Source organism: Sesamum indicum, linkage group LG12, assembly GCF_026168435.1.
Source record: "Sesamum indicum cultivar Baizhima isolate 11 linkage group LG12, ASM2616843v1, whole genome shotgun sequence".
Taxonomy (NCBI): domain Eukaryota; kingdom Viridiplantae; phylum Streptophyta; class Magnoliopsida; order Lamiales; family Pedaliaceae; genus Sesamum; species Sesamum indicum.
The window spans coordinates 11687777-11711379 of record NC_142668.1 but is presented as its reverse complement, the minus strand read 5'-3'; the positions used below and the strand labels follow the sequence as shown (position 1 = coordinate 11711379).

The following is a 23603-nucleotide window of genomic DNA, read 5'->3' as shown; positions in this document are numbered from 1 at the left end:
GCCATTTAAATGAAAAAGGGGGTGCACGGTAGAAGAAACTTTATTACTGGATACGGATTAAAATTATGGTAAACAATTATTATTAATTATATTTAAATAAAAATATATTTAAAAATTTGGGTAAATCACAATAACCTTTTTTAAGGTTTGGTATAATTACGAATATTTTATTATTATTTAAAAAATTATAAATAACCCCCTGATGTTTGATGAAATTATATAATCATTGGATGGAGGTATGAAATTATCAACTTTACCTTTATTGCACTTTTTTTTTTAAAAGAAATTAAAAACTTATAAAAAAACAAACGGGATGGATGGAAAAACTTTAAAAATTATGAAAAAATTATTTGCTTAGTCCACAAAAAAGTATTTTTTTAAAACTAAATAATATTATATTTTTTAATCCACAAGGACATCTTTATCGGTCCACCATAAAAATGGATGAAAACCTAACGGATTGAGTTAATTATTAGACGACCGTTAAAATCAGGGGGTAATGGTAATTTTTTAAACAACAAGGGGTATTCATAATTATGTCAAACCTCAGGAGATGTTGTTTTAATTTACCCTAAAAATTTAAATTATCCACTATGAAAATTATCTTTACTATGCTTTTAGCCATGATAAATGTTTTAACTATATTGTCAAAAATCAATCAAAATCAACAACTGCTGAGTAGCCGTGGTCTACAAATATTTACTATGAGTATTTATTTATAACCATGACAATTAGCATGATTAAAAATATTAAATTTCTTCATACGGCAGTTGAAGCATGCAGAAATCTTGGCAGTGTTGGTGTGGGGGCAAATGTTAGGTTTATTGATTTATTGGGTGAGTACTATATTTCAAAGAGTTAAGAGGGGTAAAATGCAATTAGCCGTTTTTTACTGTTTTTTTATTTTTCATCTTCTCTTTGGAGAGTTAAGATAAGGAGTTTACACACTCAAATATATGCATAAAATAATTTAAATATTATATTAAAAAGATATATATATATATATATATAAGGAAAAGTGCCTAAAATTAGAAATAAAAAAAACTTAACTTATATTATATTCGACTGATTCAAATACTATTGTATCTTTATTTTTATACAGTATATACATGTAACACCATGTCTAAAAAATATTTTTTTATAAAATAGATAAAGTATTTTCTTTTACGTAGTGTGTATATATTAAATATTAAAATACAACAAAATTCGAAATACAAAAATTCAACCCTAATATTGTTAGTCTTTTTCTCTATGTAATCTCTTTCTCTCTCTAATTCTACTTATCTTTACTTTTTTTTTTCCTCAATTTATTTTTTTCTCTCTTATTTATTTTTAGTATTACATTTAAAAATTTTATATACACATTTGCATGTACCATACACATTGATCAAAGAGGGAAAATTAACTCAAAGGCTAAGGGAGGTCATGGGATTAAGTCCAATTGGACATGTTGGTATTTATCTCATTATGATTTATATATGGCTGTTAGTTATATTGATATATTAGTTAAATTGAAAGATTGCTCAATATATTGAGATGGGTTACTATAATTTATTCAATATTATTAGTCTAAAATAAAGAGGAAAAATTAAAGGAAAGATAAATAAAAACAAAAAAATTCTAATAAAAAAAAGATTATAAGTGCATCATTTAGTTATACAACATGTAGATGTACAAAAAATTACGTCATTTATTTTATTTAAAGAAAATTTATATACATGCATAACATGTATAGAGTAAATAAAATAATCATTAAATTATTTGGCTCTATATTATTAAATTCAGAAAATCCTAATAGTTATATATATGGCATATTTGTGTACTGCATGCGTCGTCAAAGTCCCATCAATTCTTTGTTGAAAAGCCTACGGAGAAAAGCAAGGTTTTGATCCAACCACCAAAGGCAAAGAAACCCCAACATTAAAAATTGAAGAGGCTCAAATCAAAATGGAAAACATAAAAAGATTTAATGGAATTTGGTTTAATTGACAATTATCAAATCATGCGTTTAAATTTTATGAATATTTGGAAATGTTCTTCTCTAATAATAGTTGTTTTTTATTTTAATATATGTAAGTATTTAGTATTAATTGTTGGGTAATAAATATTTGATATTGTTAAATAATATTTAATCATTTCTTTTTTTTTAAAAAAAAAAAAAGGAGGTGAAGAATGAAAATATGAAAATGACCAAAGGGATGATTAAAAATCGAATCTTTCAAATGTTATGCCAATGGATTTTAGCTTTCAAGATGGGGTCCATCTTGGCCTCAACAAACATCCATCCTCAAATTTTGTCACGAAGAGGCGCCGCGGCCGCAGCACCGTCAAGGACGGTGGAGCGCCACCATGCCACCAGCATTGTCCTTTAGATAGAGAAAGATACACATATATATATATAAGCACATCGTTGATAAGATTCTGTCAGCGGAATCCATCTCTTTAATTAGTGTAAGGAAAATTCTAATTCATATTGATTTTGGTCGAATTTGAACCAATTATATGACAAATGCAATACATTTATTGTGTAATTGGTATATATTTAAAAAAAAAGTGGTCGACCACATAATAAGTATAATATACTTGCTTTACAATTAATTCAATTCAATTAAATTTAATTGGGGTAAGAATTTTCAGCAGTGTAGTTATTCTCTTAAGTTTTCTTGATAAATCAACAACTTGTAGATATGGTATCTACAAGCGGTTGAGATGTCGCATTTGCATCCCCAACTTTTAAGCTTTGTCTACATTTCACTTTTTGCCTTATACTCCTTCCATTTCCTATTGTGCCACTTTTCTTGGCAAGATAGCTCTTGGGTTTTTTCTTTTTTCTTTTTTCCTTAAATTATAATAATTAGAATTTTATTATTACAAAAAGTTTGAGGACTTCAATTCTAATTGTCATTACGGCTTAGGACATACTTTCAAAATCATAGATCACATATAGCAATACTTATAAATTATCCATCAATGCATCTTCCACATCGACAGAAGAAATTGAACCTACAACTATCTAATTAAAAGTAGTACGTTCCTGTCAATTGAGTCGACAAGTGTTGGTATGAAAATTAGCGATGTTATATATCTTTTATGCTTTCCTGATAGATTTCAACTCACCTCTCATTGTTGCAGTAATAACTGTAGGAATTAGTTGTATCTGTATCATGATATGTTGCATTCAATTTACAATGATTATTGTAGTTATTTAAAACTCACCACAAAAAAACACAATTTTAGTGATAGAATATCAAGTGACAATTATAAAGTTGTCACTCAAGAGTATATATTAAGTGGTAATAATTTTGATTTTAACATCGTTACATAGTTATTAATGAGAAGAATTATGCATAAAGTTGTCATAGTAGATAATTAGTGATGTATCTATTGGACAATTTAGTAACAACACCATATACTGACAAAGTAATTTATTGTCACTAAGTCATCATAATATACATGTCTAATATGCTCTACTTTTTTCTTTTTATACTAATTCTTACCAATAATAACTTTAATTTAAAAAATAATAATCACTATTAAAATTATAAAATTTGAGGTAAAGTAAAAAAAAAATTACTAAATATATATAATTAATGATGATATTAAAATTATCGTTCACTTTTTTTCATTAATTTTTTAAGAATTTTAATATTTTATTGAGCAAATTAATTAATTAAAATATTGGTAGGGCTAAACTTTGGGTCATAGGTTCCGGAATAATTATAATTAATAATTTATTATTTTTAAAATTTGAAATTTTGATTTACCCATTTACTTATTGGGGAAAACTTTGATTTGAAATTAATAAGAATGAAAAATATTTATATTTGATTGAATAATAGTGTTATGAGAATTGTATTTAAACAATAATTATAAAAAAAAAAACTAGATAAATTGATCCATTTGTAATAAATAAAAGGGTGGTGTAATGAAGTGTGTGTATATATATATTAATGAAAAAATAGATTAAATTTTTGAATAATTTGTTGAATTCTCCTAGTTATATTTTCAGGATTTTTCATACAAAAATGAGATAGTTTTAAAGGATAAATATATTCCAGGTGTGGAATATATCAACGAGGTCCCGTAGCTCAGTTGGTTAGAGCGTTGGTCTTATGAGCCGAAGGTCGCGGGTTCGAGCCCCGCCGGGACCATCTTTTCGAATGTTGGTTTTCGTGATTTTCGAAGTGGTTAGCTGAGCGACAGCTATTTGGTTTTCGTGATTTTAAAGTCGTTAGTCGAGTTCCAGCGATTTGGCAAGTTGCCTGTCCTCTTGCAAACACGTCTATAGAGGAAATAAAAGAAAAAAAACTACAAGGGCAAAACTCGTGATAAATGAATTTTTGGTTTTCAAATAAATTAAGATTTTGGTCCTCAAATTTTATTTTATTTTTTGCATTTTTGGTCCTTCCATTAACTTTTTTGTTAAACTTAACGAAAATTTTATTTAAAGTAAAAAAATAGTATTTTTCCTCCAATTTTGTGGTGTTTTTCAAGTTACAATCTAATGCACCAAATTTTTCTATTTTTCTTCAAACTTCAAAAAAGAATAAATAGAAAAAATAAATTTAAGCAACAAATATTCTAAATAATCTTAACAAAAAATTGTCAATAATAGAAAATTTTTCAATAAATTTTTTAAAAATTTTATTGCTGAAATCTATATTTTTTGGTTTATTTTCTTTTAAAGTTTGATGAAAATTAAGAAAAATGAATGCATTAGATTAGAACTAGAAAAACACCACAAAATGAGAGAAAAATAGCAATTCTTTCCACTTTAAATGAAGTTTGAATCAAAGTTTGAGGACCAAAATCGCATGAATAATTATATTTGAGGAGCAAAAATACATTTATGGAGTAAAGCTCAGTTGAGTTCTAGAGCGTAAAAATTACGGGTTCTTTCTTTTTGTCTTTTTTAAATAGCAAACTCTAATGTTGCTGTGTCTGTTTCTTTAACTGTAGAATTGATTAAGAATGAATCCGAGATTGAATGTGGTGTTATGAGCTCGTAGGAAGAGCAACATAGTAAATGTGTGGTTGGAGTGGTAACTGCTATCCAATCACAGTTGTGGTATCTGTATCCAAAGTGAAGTAAAAACCACTCACTATAATCAGACGACAGACAGTCCGTCTCACTTGAACTAGAATTGGTAGAAGCTTCTCAGATGTTTTTTCATGTAATGGGCTTTTGATTGCTTCTTCACTTTCACACACGGCCGCCATGAAAACAAAACTATTTAACTGAAACCCTGCCTGCCTGTGTCTGCTGGGGGACAATTGGAATCATATCACTCAACTCAACTGCATAAATCCAAACTTCAACCCACTCAATCTTCATTCTTACCTCCTTTCTGTGGGAGTTAACTTTTACCGCGTGTCTTTTGTCTTCCAGGGGGCCGGTGAATCATTAATGTTTTCACCATAAAAGCATACTGCCAAACAGGCCTGCTTTATTGTACCCCAACTGGCCTTAATTCTTGATGGACTTACCATTTGTTGATGCCTAATTTCTCAGGGGTGTTTGGAAGAAATTTTAGCTTTTGGAGTAGTGGAGAAAATGTAAATTTGATTTGTAGTGCTAGTCCAAAGTGTTTTGAGGGTGGAGTCGCGGTTTTAACAATGCTGTTTTGGGTTCCAAACACTGTCCACTAGCTCATATTAAGCGAAAAGCTTGATCACTTTTCTTTGATTTTTTGCAAACACCACCTAAGGGTAATCCTATTTGCACAAGTTGCCTACACATATATCATTTGTGGAGACACTCACAGATTGTATCTTAATTGAAGTTAAGATTCCTTACACTGCAGTATGGATTAGAACCTTACAATCTTAATTTTACACTTTCCCCAACAAATTCGTCCAGTTAATAAGAACGGGTCACTTACTTTTAGAAAATTATGTATCGAACTCTAATTATCGACTTGAACATTACACTGGTGGAGAATCAGTAAATACCTTATGACCGCCCTATAGTTATGGAGTCATACATGATGCCCGCCTCGTGGTGGTACACGGAGCCGGAGCCACCCAATTTTTTTTAACCAAAACAGGCCAAAAACAGGAAAAAATAAAAATAAAAAAAAGTTGAGCATTTTGGATTTGTAGTGGCTGAATTTATGTGATTTCTCTAGTGTAAATTTATCTCCAGCCATATCACAGAATCCTAAAACCCCTGTTAATCATTCTGCATTCTCGAACAGTACTCATCAGCAATAAAGAAGTACCAACAACCTTCCAGCAATTGTCAACATCTCAATACAAGCCAAACTTTTTATTTTGCATTTATTTATTGTAAGGTGAGCAATACATTTCCAGCAAGACTTAGGGATTTTTAAGAGGGTCAGAGATTTGCAGGGTAGGGGACCAAGAATTGATGGCTGAGTACCATTTTGGTGGTATTTCCAAAGGAATTTCCTTTTTTTTTTTTTGGAATAATTGAATCTATACCAATCTCATTCTCTTAAGAAAGTAATGAGTTCTCAAATTGTTCATCACAATATGATCCTACTAATAATCAAACACCTGATGCTAATCCTATAATATTATCACCATATGTAACATGTTTGTTTAAATTTCCATACCTAATTTTTTCACAACTTTGCTCATCAATTGTGTATTGAACACTTGTAGCTGCACAAACATGACAGCATTGGCCTAAAATGCTAAAGCCAAGACCTCTTTCTTTTCTTAAACTAATTTTGATTCAAACTTTGGAACAACACAAGTGCGAATTAGTGCTGTGTTTAACCGAGTGAGTTATATCTTTGACCTCAATGTGCTTATGTGCCCTAAACCATCAAGTAGTAAACATGTGAAATGAATCTATGTCTAGTGAGTTTTTCTTTAAATGTATTCTCAATCAATATAAATGCAGTCTGTGCTCTCTCCTGATGCTGTCGAGCAAATCCAAGAAGGCCAACTGCCCATAAAGAGTAGTAAATGTGACATAAACAAATGCAGTATCCCAATTAAAAGATAGAGCATACTACTTGAAGCAAAATTTAATCTTGCAAGAAATGGTAGCTACTAGCCTAATATGCCTAACAATATTAAATCACCTCCCATCTCATCCAATTGTTGGAGGAAAACGACCCCTATCCCAAGTGCTCCCCAAAACTCAAACAACGATGGAGATGTAAGAGGACGAGTCATTTTAACAATTCCTTTTGCGGGACTAAGGAAGTTGATGAATTGGAAGGCAGTAAAGCTAGCAATGAATAAATGACGAACAAAGTATCTTTTTCATGCCACATGAATAATTGACCATTTCTATACAGAGGAAACAACCTAATTGTTCCTCCACTCTTATTTGAAATTAAAAGGAGCAATAAACAGCACAAACCGGTATCACGACAGCTATGGGTTGCATAGAATATACAAGACCATCTGGCCCTCATCCAGGTTTGATTGCATTATTCTCACAGAAAAGGTCAGACTTTTGACATCCAGATTAGCTTATCAAGGGCCAAGAACTGAAAACTAATTTCAGTAAAGCATTTCACCCTAATTCATGTGGTGGGAATTCATTACATAGTAGCAAAACAGTAATAGCAACAGGATGAGTCTAACAACAGAAAACAGAAAGCAATTCAAATCACTTGAAACAAGTTGCAGTTTACTTGCTCATTCAGACATGGAATATGAAACTAAAGCTGGAAATGATTAACAACTGACGTAGAGTAGCGAACCGGAGTTGAAGAACCTGAAACTAAAATCAAAATCTTCGTCTCGCGGTAGCTGCCATCGAGTAAAACTCAGTCAAACTTCTTCCCCACCTTTCCCCATATCATCTTACAGAAGAAACATGGAAGATTTCCATCAGTTCTTGGTGTTTACTGCTGAGTAGTTGTAAGCCCTGCACAATGGGATCGATATACAAATAACCTAACATAAGCCAATTAGAAACTGGAATGGGGAAAGAAAAACTGAACAAAACATGTGAATTGTCAGAGGGGATTGTGAGCATCACCTGTTAATGGGAGAAGAGAGGAAACTTGTTTTCGTGAGCCGGACTCAGTGGCGAGAGTCAGAGGAAGCAGAGGATGGTTTGTCTGAATAGCCATCGTGCTCCTCTTCATCACCCTGAATTCGTGCAGGAACGTGAAACCCAGAGAACCCACCAACTCCGGAGGCAAAACCAATCCCGGGCATTGATGATGGATAGATAGGCACAACTGTTGGATGGTGGTGGTGCTGTTGCTGTTGCTGTTGCTGTTGGCTATGATCAGCCGTGGCAATTGCTATGGAAGATGGGTCCATCCAAGCACGAATCGAAGGTGTGTTACTGGACTGAAGGGGTCCCCTCTGTGAAAAAAACTGGTTATGGCCTAACAGCTGCTGCAGCAGCGGCTGTGGTGCTGGTGGCGAATTGAACAAGTATCCTGCAGCTGCTCCACCACTCTCACTGGCAGTTTCTCCACCAGAATTCCAAGGTGCAAGCCTCTGGAAGCGGCTGAGTTCTGCTGCCTGCTGGTGGTGCTCCGGCCAGCCTGCCGCTCCATCAAACCCCAGCGGAGTGCCACTCAGTAGAACTTGTGCTTGTGAATGTGATTGTTCAGTCTGTTGAGTGGGATTTTGGTGCTGCTGAGGCTGGTGGTGGAGCAAAATTGGATCTTGAAATGACTGCAAAGAAAGCCTCAAGTCTTGGCTATTACCACTGTTTCTTGATAGCAAATCGGGAGTTGGGAAGTTCTGGAACTGCATAGCTGAGGAACTGACCTCAGCCGAAGCACCCATTGGAAAGAAAGACTTGATGGTATCAGCAATGGCATCAGAGTCTAAAGATGGAGGCAAAAAGCTTGAATTCTGTGCATTAGGAATGTTCACATTGCCGCTCTGTTGCAGACGTTGCTGCTCATCTTCGCCTCCCAGCATCGTCATTGCCCGTTTACTTGAAGGCCCGGAAATATTACTAATCACCAAATCAGCGTGGTGTATACCAAGCTGTTGCTGCTGTTCTTCTTCCACTTTCTTCTGCATTTCCTCTTGTTCGAAACTAGCATTTGGCGCAGAACAGCTAGTAGGATGCCAAGGCGGGAGCTGCGCAAGCTCATCTATGGCAGCTTTAGCCTTCTTGATGAGCCAATCCACCGCCTTGCTGGGCCGGTCGTAGCCAAGGCGGTCTTGGACGTCGTAAAATTGGATGGCGGTGTGGGCGGCTAGACGGACGCGGCGGTCTCTGGGACCTTTAGCTGTGCAGACTTTGCTATGCCGGTCTTTTCTGCCGGTGGACCTGACAATGTGGCCGCCTTGTACCTCCACTATCTCTCCACCAATACTGTTTCTTAGGCCTAACCTTGATGATGATGCTGAGTTATGATGACTGCTCTCTCCCATCTTTTCCCGCAATTTTGCATGTTCAGTGGTGGGCTCCAGTGACGATGAAGAAGGGAAGTAAGAGCGTTTCCTTGGAGGTGGCTGCGGCGGTGGTTGGTGGTGGTGAGATCCTACTATTCTTCCGTAAAGTAGCTGACTTTGCTGGAACAGTTCTTGAGACGGTGGTTCTTGGTGGTGCTTTCCTGAGTGGTCTCGTTCCTCTTCTTCTTCTGCCTCTCCTACATGTCCTGAAGTCGATGTCACCTGGTTTCGTTTCTGATAAAGATGATGATGGTGGTGGTGGTTAGAATTCCTCTGAGGATCCAGACTCAGACCCTTGTTGCTGTTGCTGTTATGCTTTTCCTGGTCCAGCTTTTGATTCACAACACTCTTTCCTTATCAGTTGCTCTCTCTATCCTCTTCTTTCTGCTGCCAAATCTGAAACTTCTGCCTCTCCCTCTCCCAAAAGTCTCTGCCATTCAACCTTCCAATTTCCATCACCATAAAGCTAAAACAAATCCGCTCTTTCAGTTTCAGCCTAACCCATCTTCCTGATTCTCTCAACTTTTACACAGCTTTTGATGGATGGGATTTTAATAACTCTACTCCACACACCGTACTCTGTACTAACAACTGATAATTTCTGCCAGCACCCAGCAACGTTAATCAAGAACCCTCAACACCACCACTTTTCTTGAAAATCTTCCATATTCCTCATCCAAAAACACACCACACTCTGGGACGGTAAAACGGAATACAGAAGAAAGAAAAAGAGACGAATTTGGGTTGACAGCTCTCAACTCCCTCTGTCGCTCTCTATCCTATAAGAGAGCCTGGATGCCAGTGGTGTGGGTGGCAGTGTGCTCGGGTCAGAATGGAGATTAAAGATCTATGCGTGATATCACCACTGCCCTGCTCTGTTTTTGTACAGCCTGCCTGCACAAACACAAATACAAAACCACCCCCCTAAAGAAAACTATCTTTTCTTTCATTCACAAAACGTCACTTGGCTGCAGGCTGCTTCTTCCATCTTCCACTCACCCCTTTTTTTCTTCAATTTTTCACTTCTTACTTAGAATCCCATTATGGGTTATAAACTGTGTGTGTGTGTGTGTTTGAGTGATAGGAATTAGAATGGATGGAGGGATAGATCCTCCAAAGTGCCACCACCACCCCTTGTTGAAAATGACCTGTTACAGCTTTAGTGGTTTCTCTGCCACCCTTTTTGCATTTCTCTCTCTTTCTTTATTGCTTCGCTCAAAAGAAACAACATCCCTCCTTCCTCTCCCTCAGATTTCCCTCTCCCAACTCACCTTTTCTCTGCTGTGTTGTGTTGGATTTCTGTATATGGCATCTCTCTTTATGTTTGTCTTGTTTTATGGATAAAAATCCCTCTAATTTTACTCTTGCTTTTCTTTCTCTTTAAACAACTTAAGACATTGATGCGCTAAATTGCTCTGTTTTAAAGAAAATAAAACATTTTCTACCCAAATCATGTTTGGTTGAGTCAAATTAATTAACAGAATAAATGTGATACAGTTGTTACGTGATTCATCACTTTTTTATACTATATATTAATCACACAATAAGTATATTGCACTTGTAATATAATTATTCTATGTTCGAATAAACCTGGTTTTAATATAGAATTTTTCAAAAAATAAAGAAAATATGAGTGTAGTGAAATGAAAATAGTTTAGAATATGTCTTTTGATTTTGTTATTTTTTAGAAACCAAAAACGACTGTAAGGGGGTTGGAGTGATATTTGGATATGTGAATTTGAATTTGAGGAGAAAAATTTAAAAAATAATTTCAAATAACTCCATATAAAATACTTAGAAATTCATTAATAATTCAAAATTGAAATTAAAAAAATTAAAACTATTCAAATATATTCAAGAAAAATATTATTATGAATTTTAAATCCATAATTTCAAAAGTAACTATACAAATGCAACCTTAAAAAATTTATGATTTAGGCATCATCGTACGAGTGCAATTTTGAGCTCATGCATTGTGGGATTGTGATAGACGCGTACTGGAAAATTTGAATTTCATTTTATATATAGTTATTCTACACAATCTTTTATTAAATAAAGTAAAATATTTGTTCTTTTTACATGTAATATATATATATATGTTATTTTTTTAAATTTTGTAATGTGCATATATTAAACATCATAAAAAATAATAATATTTAAAATAAAAAAATCAATTTGAAAAATTGAAGCTAGAAAAAGTGCAAATAGCTCACTAGAAGGAGTTTGATTGTTTGTTTAATATAAAAAGTACCCTTAAATACTCTCACCAAAAGACCAATTTTTGCATAAAATTGGGATCGCCAACACCACTGCCGTTAGATCAGTCCACATATAAAAATTTGGTAGCAAGAATGATCATTTATCCATGAACATAACCATAAGTAGTACTACCACGTTCATAACTTCGAATTTCACTAATATATTGGTTTTAGTCTTATTTTACGTAGATTTATTATAATTCATTATTTTATAATTCTTAATTATACTGATATATTGATTAAAATGATGTATTACTCAATTATTTAATTTATCAAAATATTAATATAATAATATAATTGTGACTTCCATCTCAAAAAAGTCATAATATGCAGAAGCCACAAATCTATAATACAAAACAAGCAAAAAAAAAAAAAAAAAGAAAAGATAGAAAGAAATAAGGTTATATAATATCTTAGTGACCCTATAAACTTTTTTAAATATGGTATAAGATGATTGAAAGTTATAAAAATTTTAAAATATCTATGATGACACTTTCAAAACAATGGTAAATATAAAATTGATGTCCTTTTTTTCTTTTGTTTTTTTTTAAATTGAGTTTTATATATTCGTCAGAAAAAATCGGCCATTCATTGTAATTTTGATGGAGGGCTTGGACTGCACTATATAATCATTTGTGTTATCTTCTTAAATTTGAACTGATCGTAGATACCATTTTATCGGAGTCAATTGGTTAGTACCGTTGTGTTGTCTCTTTAAACCTGAACTGGTTTTTAGGTTCTATTCATTAGAGCCAATTATACAACTTGAAAATTATAATATAACAAACAATCCTCACATCAATTCTAGATAGCAAGGAAGATAGTGCTTGAGCATTCCATCAAGGCGCAATAAATTGTCAATTTTTCTGACTAGTATATAAGCTCTATTAGAACAAAAAAAAATATCAATATTATATTAATCATTGTTTTTTCATTAATTTGGTTATAAACGATCGGGTTAACTCATTTCGAATGGTTTTAGAATCTTATTTCTAACCCTAATTTTTGGATGCACCATCAAGTCCTATTTCTCATATCTAGACCGTTAGTTTAGAAATTCAAAGGAAATAAAAAGTTATCACGGCCGTTCATTGAGCAAGTACATAGGAATTTATCATCAACTTCTTGGAGAATATTATATGGGGATACCAAACAAATATGAACACTTTGAAATATCTGTAATTCGAAGATATTTTCCAGAAAACAAAAAGTGGTCAATCCATCCAATTGCAGTCTTTTTTCTTTTTTATGCAAAGAGATAAGTCATCAACTGTGATGCTCTCTTTGACTTTTTCTTTTTTATTTTTCATATTAATCCGTCTAATAAATAAATTTATCCATTAACTAAAATATTATATTTGATCTATTAAAAAATTATTTACAAAAAGAATCCTTTATTGAGCAGTATAATATAAAAGATTTTATTTAATCTTAAAAAACAGATTAACGTAAGTATACTATATAGACTAAATTATAAAAGATCTCTCAAATTTATCATAATTTATAAGGAATAATTACACTTTCCTACTCTAAAAATTAATATAATTACACGTCGAATTCCATATAATTAAAAAATTATATTTAGTTTTTATAATAAATAAATCCCTTTCTTAGTTAAATTTAAAAACCAACTAATGATATTTTTACTATAGCTAGAAGTAAAAATTTAAATTCTTGTCAAAATACATTGTGATTAAAGAACCCATTATTATAACATAGATTACACATATAAAATGTCCAATAATATATATATAAAAAAAGAATTTAAAAGGAAAGGTGAATTTGGAGACGATGAAGAGAATGGAGACATAGAAATTGCCAAATGTATATTGGTAAAAGTGAGGACTAGTAAGAGATTAGTACAAAGATAGTATCTATAAACATTTCCCAACAAGCACATGTCCACCCAATAGTATTCCGTGCAATTAGGGTTTTCTAAAATTTCTCAATTGGGAGACACTTATCCTCCGTATCTTAGATTTGTATGAGTAAATATACAAATTTGCTTGGCATTGAGGCCAGCGCCGATGTGCATTGTCCCCCTCCTCTTCAACCTTGGAAAATCTCTTGTTTGTTTGTAATTTTTTTACTTTTTTTTAAAATAATAATTTAAATGAAAATATATTATATTATTATGTTTTTTCATTAGACGCATATTGAATTAACCCATTATTCAATATAAATTTCAAACACATTCTCATTTTATATAAAAAATTATACAAATTAAAAATACATATTTTATTTTTTATGTTTTAGGTGATGGGTACAAACATTCTTTGTCACACTTCGCCCTCCGACGACTCGAAATTGTGTTTAAGATGTAATCTAATTATAAAATTTTATTATTGATTTGGTTCTCTTTTCTTTCAACTAATTATATTTTGGGGTTAAAACTCCTATAAAAATGAGACTTGTTACCTTGTCTAAATTAATTTTTTTTTAAAGAAAATATATTTACATCCTATTCTAGAATTCCTCGTTTGTTGATTGTGTTTTTTATGGTGGAGTTTGAGTGAAAAATAATGATATCAGTAAAAAAATCACATAAATTTGTAAATGTACGTCTTATTTAACATTCCGTATATATTATTACAAAATATGTGTAGTTTTTTTATTTATTAACAACTACTTTTTATATATAAGTGACAATAATTGAATGATAATATTTCATTATTCCACCATTTGACTTTTTCTATATTGAGTTTAGCCCCTTCCCCTTACAAGCAAAAGATATTACTAGGGTATATTTGTCAAAAATATTATATGGAATGTTAAATAAAGAATATGCTTGAAAGTTTATATTATTTTATTTTTATTAATATTAGTATTTTTCATCCATAATCCTAATGAAAGGGGTATAGTTGTAAATAGAGTATTTATGAGGAAATATGAGGGTAATTTAAAAAAATTAAAAAAATATATATAATTTTGTATTTTAGAGAAGACCTAAGTGTAACTAATTCAATTTCATACTCAAGTACCACGATATCTTGTTTAAATGATAACTATGATTCGATTTTTTTCATTCAACAAGAGTGTTTGGATTCATGTCATAGTAGAGTTAAAATTGGAGCACGGAAGTTGCACCAACTTCGCATTCGGGCGAATTTCACATTGAATTAGTGAGGATTGCTGGGAATAGCAGCCCCTGTCGGAAAGTAGGGTTTGGAGGGCTGACCCTCGGAAACAAATATTTGTCAATTGTAACTGTCTGATGGGTGCCTTAGTACAAACAAGGCATATTTAGTTCATTGGATTAGTCTGTATTGAACTAATAGTGTAGACTAATTCAATGTTTACTTGGTGTTAGTAAGGCCCGTTATTCAACCAAAAGCCCGCACTATTTATCCTACTATTATGATTACCAAGGTGTCAAGGGCCGTCCGTTCACTCGACACTTTTGACGCACATTTCGACCACTCAATCGCACATTTCGGCTGGACTTCCACAGTCTTAGAATTTTAGGCGTTGGTCTTTTATCTAGCTTTGTTTTGTTCTTAGTTTTAGAGTTTAAATGCTGGTCTTTTGATTTGTTTTATTTTGCTCAGGAGGACATTAGGTCTTCTGAGGTCCGTTATTCAACTTTTTTAGTGTCTATTACTTTAAATAGAAAAAACTTTTTTAAGCCTATTATAGGGGTGAATGAGTTCAAGAAGCTTGGTGTAGTTACGTACTAGTGTCCTCTCAAGGCAATCCTTTTGCTCTAGCATCGTTATTCAATGTATATGCAGTTTTCAATTCAATAAAATCTGTAATTCGAATCGCGTGTTCAATTTACTGCTCCTTGCTTATTGTTGTTGTTGATGTTGCTTTCGATATTGTTATTTTTGTCGGAGCGCTGCGTTAGTACCGAACGGGAGTTCGAATGTGTGTTGCTATTGGAGGAAGTAGTCAGTGGAAATGCGCCAAGACAAGTGGAGGGTTTGGCCATCACCCACATTGCAAATTGTTGGCACAAACATGAATTCAATCTTCTGTCTCAGTTTTGACTTCCTTTCAAAATCTGAAGGGTGGAGGAAGGTGAAAGGGCAAAGGGATGGTGGGCTATAAAGGACGGCCTAAGGGAGGGGAAAGGTGGGCGACAAAAGGTGAATAGGCGAAGGGAGGCTACGAAGGGCGGGGAAAGGAAGGGAGATGTTGGTAGGATATCGGGAGAAGGGTTTTCTCCATTGTGGAATAGCCGAATAGATAAAGGGACAATTTTTTTAATTATTTTTTTAATGCCCGTAGTTGATACATAACATTTAATTGTAATTCACGTAAAATTATTTTAATAAATCAATCTTGATCAACGATTGTAAATGAAAAAATATCATACAATTACTCTTTTTTCGTACTCTTTTGTATATGTTAACAATCTGTCGATAACGATCGGTAACAGTTCATCTCGTCTATCAGTAATTACTTAATGAATAATTAAGTACAAACATTTTATATATTTAATTAATTTTTGCTGCTGCATCACAAGTTGTACGATGAGCTATAAATTGAGAACCTCAATTGGCTGAATTACAATTTTCTCATTTATTGTCAGTGTCACAAGCAAATACCAACAAACATTGATGACAACAAGACCATATTAAGAGACTTGTAATAGTGGAAACAACAAATAATTTACTTGAGAAAACTCTAACAAAAGAGTCGTGAAAACGACGTTGTTGCATTAACACGCTATTTATTTAATGTTCCAACCCCTTCGACAGGTGAAAAGGAACCAATCAAATAGGTTTGTATGATTGCAATCATTAAGCAAGTTGATTAGCAAATTGTAATTGTGATAAGAATAAATTAATTAATCTGTATCCACTATTTTGCGGCTTCTTTTGCTGTCGTTGGAGATTTTTAACAAAGACCAGTAAATATTTTTTTTATTTCAATCTCAAACAAGAAAAAGGTTGTGGGTGGTTAAGATCAAAGGTTGTCATATTCATGACGTGGGTTTGAGTTCTTATTAATGTATTTGGTGGGGCTAAATATACGTCGGAATCTGTGTGTTAATCATCACGTCTTCAAGTTTTAATTTTTGATATTAAACCGTTAATTATAGAGATCTTGATCGACACACATGATACAGACGTAATTCTTTTGTCTTTCCCATCTCAAAAAATAGAAATACCAATCATAAATTTAATATTCTATGCAAAAAATACTACTTGTACTAATTGTACACAAAAATTTAGGCATTTTTTTACTTTACTGATAAAATAATAATTAACAATAGTTACGATATCTCTTAATGAGATGGTGTCTTTAGATGGAACTTTTTGTCTTAAATAAAAACTAAATAATTAGTTTATTTTATTTATATTAATAAATAGAACAATTGAGGCTACGCTACATACGTATAGATGTGGATAGCCATAATGAGCTCCATTATGTCAAGTAGAATTTAACAAGTTTTTAGATAAAATAGAAAAAATTAATACTCGTTCAAAAAAATCTAATCAATATTATTCATTTATATACTTCTTTAAGTAGATAAAAACATTTTGAGACACGATTTTGGTCCCTAAAAAGTATCAATTTGTCGGGTAAATTACAACTACCTCACATAAGGTTTGACACAAATATAAATATCCCTTTGTGTTTGAAAAATTACAAATACACCCATCAAATGAAAAATAATTATGTAGTTTTGTAACGGTGAAATGGGCATTACTATTTTACCCTTGTTGTTTTTATAAAAAAAATAAAAAAATTGAGGTTGGGTAAAATAAATAATCTATATGGAATATTAGGTCATAAAAATATTTTAAAATATACATAAAATTATAATTTGTAATTCAAAAGGACATTTTGGTAGGTTCACCATAAAGATTAGATGAAAATCTAACGGAATGAGCTCATTGTTAGACGAACGATGAAATCAGGAGGTATTTGTAATTTTTTAGAAAAAAAAGTGGTTTTTGTAATTATAACAAACGTCAAAGGAAGTTGTTGAAATTTACTTAATTTATCATATTCTATATTTTGTTCAATCGAATCTGTCAACCATTCATCGCATACACAAAAATACACCAACCCTTATAATGTTACAGGTATTGGGAGTTTATGGAGTACTACTAAAATTACAGACTACATAACCTATTTAATTGGACACGTAAAGCTGAATAAAAATTAGGAAATGAGAGGTGAAAATGGTGTATTCCATTTGAATCACAAATGGAAAGGGGAAGTAGAAGAGTAGAGGAGGAGCATTGTTGATGATAATTAAATTAAATTAAATGAAGATGGTGTGGGTATTTATTTATTTATATTTGGTGCGTCATGTTCATGTGCTGTAGGCCCAACTTCACAATTTGTACTAAGTTTGTCTGTCATAATCATTCATTCATTCATGCAATAGACCAAACACCTTTATGCATTATCTTCTTCTATTTGTTAGATACGGGATCAGCAGGGCAGAGCCAGCAGCCATCAGCCAGCACCTCACCTCCTCATCTAATCATTTAAGGAATCACAAGCTCCCAATATTATTAATAAAATACAACAATGTTGTGAATATATGTATGTAGTGGGTAAAGTTTACATTTTTGGTCTTTATATTTAGGATTAAAATTGGTTTTTATTTTTAGTCTTTTTAAAATATTATAATTTTGGTTTAATCGTTAAAATTAAAGTCAAAATTAACAGAATACGAATAACACAATTGTGTTGCTCAACATAACTTGTTCGTGTTTTTCACTATTCATGGGCTCTAGCGCCACTGTCATCGTCGGAATTTTTTTTAGACAGCTTTTACAGCTAACCAAACCTCCTCCCAACTCGTCTGATCCCTACGCTTTTTTCTTTCCTTTCCTTCAACCTAACCATGCATCCTCACATGCTCTTCCTTCACCCCAAACATTTTTAGAATTCGTTTTTCTCTCTTTGCGATTCTCCTACACAATAGCATCATCTTCTTTCCCACTCCCTAGCAATCACTCTTATACCGCCATACCTCACTTTTACACTTTATTTGTATTTGAACTTTGTTCTTCTTTTTGAAAACTCTCACACCCACTTTCATACCTCCAGATTTAAAGAATATAGTCGTGTTTCAAAGAGCACTATCATGTTCTTCATTCATAGCCATGAAAAATCTACCAAAACGGCAGTGGAGAACACGGCAGACACGATCGTGCTCTTCAATTCTGTAAGTTCTAAATACACAAACGTTCCTCGCTATTTATAGAATTACAAATATATTTTTTGAACTTGTAGTTGTAATTACAATTACACTACATATTTAGAGGCAAAACCTTACACAAACACCACCTAAGATACACTTACATTAACATTCCCTTAAAAGGTATATCTGTAATTTTACAAAAGTAATTTATCTTTAATTATATGGGTGGAAGAAAAATACGGAGTATTTGAAATGGGCAAATTATAATCTTGTAAATTAGCAACATATATTAATGTTATCACATTTCCACATTTTATTATAGACGAAAACTTTGATTAATTTATAAATTTTACACCTTTTATTCCTAGCAAATTACTTTTTGAGGACAAAATTTGAAATTTAATAACATGAAAGCATCATAATAACACACCAATCGAATCCCACTATTCATGCTCGTACAAGCTGACTTTCAAGAATTGGGTTGGCGATTTACGTAGCAATTCCCAATATTTTGAGGTTAGAATATCATAAAAACAGTGATATTTAGGAAGTGAAAGTGATGATTCGATATGGCGTAAAAAGCAAACAAAGAATTGTGGGACGATGTTATGCTATCAACTTTTTATGGATTTTTGTTGTTTGACTTGTAAAAATCAGACAACCCCACATGTCACTACAAATATACTAAGGACGTCAAACAATAATTAAATTATAGATGAATTAAAGTGTCCTAAATTTAACTCGATTAATCTTTTGTCCCACAAGATTAAGTTAAACTCCTTACGCAATTAGTCTAATCCAAATTAAATTTAATTATGAAATTATTATTCAATATATAACCTGTCACTTGCTGAGGCGCGACAAATACATTTAACAAACCTTATAGTTAAACTTCAAAAATAGGAACAAAAATCTTGATGAAAAATGTTGTAATCAATTTAAAAAATTATATGAACCCTTATTTGGATGAAAAATACTGATATTAGCAAAAAAAATAATAAATATAAATTTTTAATTTTGCCTCTTATTTAATATTTTAATATATATTTTTGCCCTTATAAAATGATAAATATTTGCACTATTATAAAAGAAAACTCATCGATCGTACCAATTTTTTATCATCCCATTTTACCCTTTCGTTCATCTATTCTTTAAGGAAATTCTTAATTATTTTAAAATTATTTTTTTTTCTCTCTACCACTGCTCAATTTTTCCCCTTCATGCTCTCCGTATTTTTTGCCTTCACAAATTTTCATAATTTTAATAAATCCTATTACAATTATTTTTCTCTCTCTCACATTCTACATGTTTTTTCTTTTTACGAGCTTCTATATTTTTAATAAATTATAATTTTTCTTTCTTTCTTACTTTACTCCACATTTCTTTTTTCTTAATTACTTTTTCATCAACTCACTACGTTTTTGCGTCTTTTTATAATTTATTTTAGTCATCCCACATCATAATTTTATATGCTCGCAGGAACTGTGTGCAACTAACTACTAATATGTATATATGGAGTGAATTTAACATTATTATGTGTTTTTCTTATAAGTACAAAATTATTACATGAAATGTTAAACGAGGGGTAAATTTAGAATTTTCTAATTTTAGCATTTTTTGTCCAAACTCTAACAAAATACGCCAAGTGTAAATAGTGAAATTTTTAATGGGATGTAAGTATAATTTTAAAATTATTCTTACAAAAATATAATTTTATATTTTTAAAAAGGATATAGATATAATTAATCCTAAGATATTGTACTGAGATTACTTACAACGAATTAGGGATGAATGTTTGGGTAGGATATTTCTTCGTGTCTCAATTCGGGTATCGCACAACTTGATGCTCCATTTTTGAAAGTCAGTGGATTTACGATAATACCCCTCTACCCGATTGAATATCTTATATTTACCAAAAATTAATTTATTTTATTTTCATTTCTTCTTATCTCAATCTTCTTTTTTTTTTTTTTTTACTTATTCTTCTTCTCTTTTATTCAAATCAGCAATCCACACACATGCGATGTTTGGACAAATAAAAAGAATTTGCAATAAAAATGTTAGAATAAATAATATTGACACTTTATGAGATTAGATTAAAATACACAAGCACTCCCTTTTTTTCATAAAATTACAATTATACTCCAATAGGTTATAGTTGTAATTACAACTACACTCTCTATTCAAATACAAAACTTACACAAACACCCCTTGAAAGATATTACACTAACGCACTAACACCTCTTAGGAGGTGTAACTGTAATTTTGCAAAATATACGAGGTGTTTGTGTAAACTGGTATAACCTCAAGAAGTGTCAATGTAATTAACCAAAATGTTACTATACATCAATCATTGTGTTTAAATTATGGATTTTGATCAATTTTAATGCATATATAGCATCAAGCAAAACGATACAAATATAGTTTGAGTTGAGGAAAAAGAAAGAGATCTGTGAGAAAAAAAAAATAATTATAGTTGTGGATTTATTGAATATATAAAAATTTGTGTGGAAAAAAAAGATGGAGAAGGGGGAGAAAATTATAGAGCAGTGGGTTGAAAAAAAAAAATGAACTAAGAAGTAAATTACTACTCTAACCCAACTTTGTCTTAAAAAAAAATGAATTAAGGGATAAATCTAAATATTAAAAAATTGATACGATAATAGAATTTTCTTTTATAATAGTACAATATAGAGTATAGATACCATTCTTCTTAAATCTCACTAAGAATCCATCTTTCAAATTTTCTTTTATTTACGTCTTATTCTCACAATTTATATTTCTATAAAATTCTAAAATGTAGGCGAAATAAATTATCAAACTCAGATGTTAGTGTTTAAAATTTAATTTTTCTTATGTTTTTAGTTTTATTTTTGCATTTTATTGTTTAATTTAGTCGATTGACATTAAGAAGTTGTTCAGCTTTTTAAAAGCTTTTTTTATCGAAAAGTATCAAGTACTCGAAATTTTAATTGTCTATAAATTTGAAATCGGGATCGAATTGCTATACCCAATTCGAACTCCGAAATCCGACCCGACGTCCACTGATGGTGGGAATAAATTATGCAAAAATTTATAAATTTAACTGTAGTAAAAATTATGAACGTTTAAAAATAAAAGTAAAAAAAAAATGAAAAGAAAGTCAAAGTTGGAATGCTTAGAAAAAAAACTTATTATCTACAATTCTACTAATAAGTTGGTAATAGCTGTTTATAATTTTTTTGCTTAAAATAAAATTTATTTAAATAATTCGAAAACAGAAACTATAAATTAAAAATACTCATTTCGACTTTATTTTAGCATAAAAATACAGAAAAATACTGATTTCTAGGTGCTGTAAATATTTATATAATTATTTAATAAAAATGAATTGATTCTTTCAAATTGATCCAACGTACATTAAAAAAAGAAATGGATATCGCTTTCATGTGTGCTGTCGTTGGGATATTGACAGCACGACAAACTGATGATTCATTTATTGGTCTTAGCCTCAAAGGGCGAAGGCCTTCATCCTTTGATCCAATGGCATGTGTTATTCCTCCAAATTCAACTGTTTGTCCCTCAAAATCTGTAAATTCATGAGATGTTGATTGGTTTTGCCTTAATGAAGAAAGTGATAGTTTGATTGTGTGGATTTTAAATTTTGGTGGTGAGATGTTTTTGCTCCCCGCCTAAATTCTAATTAAAATAAATGGTAAATTACAGTTATTTATCATAAAATTTGATATGATTATAAATACTTTCTCGTTATTTGAAAAATTATAAATATTCTTAATGATTATTTACTATACCCACCTCCAATTTTTCTACGTATTTTTTCAAAAATTATATTACCATAAGAAAATAAATTATTCCATGTTATAATGAGTATGACTTTAAAAAATTATAGTAAAATTAATAGTATTAATCAGGATAAAAGAAATAAATACAAATCTTAATTTATTCATAATTGAAAAATAGTTGTCATGGGTTTAGCCATAACTGATGCATTTGTCACAGTCTTTAATTATGCCCAATGTTTTGACATTGTTGGCTAAAATAACGCTCAATAGCTACAGCACAACTATAATTACTTATTATTTACTGTAATTTTTCACTTTTAACATGATTGGGTTTGACCAGACCTTAATCAAATATATAACAAGTGTAATAAAAAAGATAATCAATAACATAATAAATATATCACACTTACTGGACCAAATATGAACAATAATTTTGTCTTTTATATTTTTGTAATATTATCTAAATCGAATTTCAATATTTATTATTATTATTGATGGTGGTAATTAAATATAGAGACAAGTTGAGGGAAAATACAAATTGGTTTTATTGTTGGAGAAAATAATAGTTAGGAATGAGGTGAGTGGTTACCCAAAGCACCTATTATTTTTGTGTCACCCTCAATCCTGATTCTTCAAATATTTGACACCGACGCCCCGAAAACTACTCCAACTATTGCAACACAATACAAACACCTCCTAATTTAATTCACAAAATCTGAACGTATGGGCATTCACAATAATTCATGTTGCCGTTATTGGGCCGTGATATTGGACTGGGCTATCTCAACCACATCACTAAATTATCACCATCTTCTTTATTTTTTTAAGTATGTCAGTTTCATTTTAAGTTATTTTTTTAAAATTATTGTGGTGGATTTGAAATTATATCCTAGAAAACACTGTTGAAAATTTTGATGAAAAGCTTTTTATTTTATTATTTATTTCAGATATAATAAAATCAAAATTTGTGAAAATCTTGTCCACTCGTATACATTTGTTCTTTTTCACACAATTTTTATATCTGGAAATTTTAACTTAAAGAAATAAATAATTAAAATATAAAATCAGAGTAATAAATTTAAATTTGGAATAATTTTA

At 31.2% G+C, this 23603-nt stretch overlaps 1 protein-coding gene and 1 non-coding gene across 3 annotated transcripts; one reads left to right on the top strand and one right to left on the bottom strand.

Moving 5' to 3' along the window:
- Positions 1–4077: 4077 nt before the first annotated feature.
- On the top strand, positions 4078–4151 carry TRNAI-UAU (transfer RNA isoleucine (anticodon UAU)). Its single transcript has one exon. It is a non-coding gene; the product is annotated as a tRNA-Ile (tRNA).
- Positions 4152–7470: 3319 nt separating this feature from the next.
- TCP4 (TCP family transcription factor 4) lies at positions 7471–9706 on the bottom strand. 2 transcript variants are annotated; one of them, XM_011084436.3, is made up of 2 exons: positions 7967–9706; positions 7471–7852 (listed from the first exon to the last, which is right to left on the bottom strand). In XM_011084436.3, exon 1 carries the CDS (start codon positions 9331–9333, stop codon positions 8011–8013), a length of 1323 nt encoding a protein of 440 aa, XP_011082738.1. In that variant the 5' UTR covers positions 9334–9706; the 3' UTR covers positions 7471–7852; positions 7967–8010. The 2 variants fall into 2 exon arrangements, with proteins under 2 accessions (XP_011082738.1, XP_011082737.1); XM_011084435.3 differs by having other exon boundaries at positions 7471–7881; positions 7967–9482.
- Positions 9707–23603: the final 13897 nt, after the last annotated feature.

Bases quoted from the DNA above. Each gene is read 5' to 3' on its own strand.
- TCP4 (XM_011084436.3), bottom strand. From the start codon at position 9,333: ATGGGAGAGAGCAGTCATCATAACTCAGCATCATCATCAAGGTTAGGC.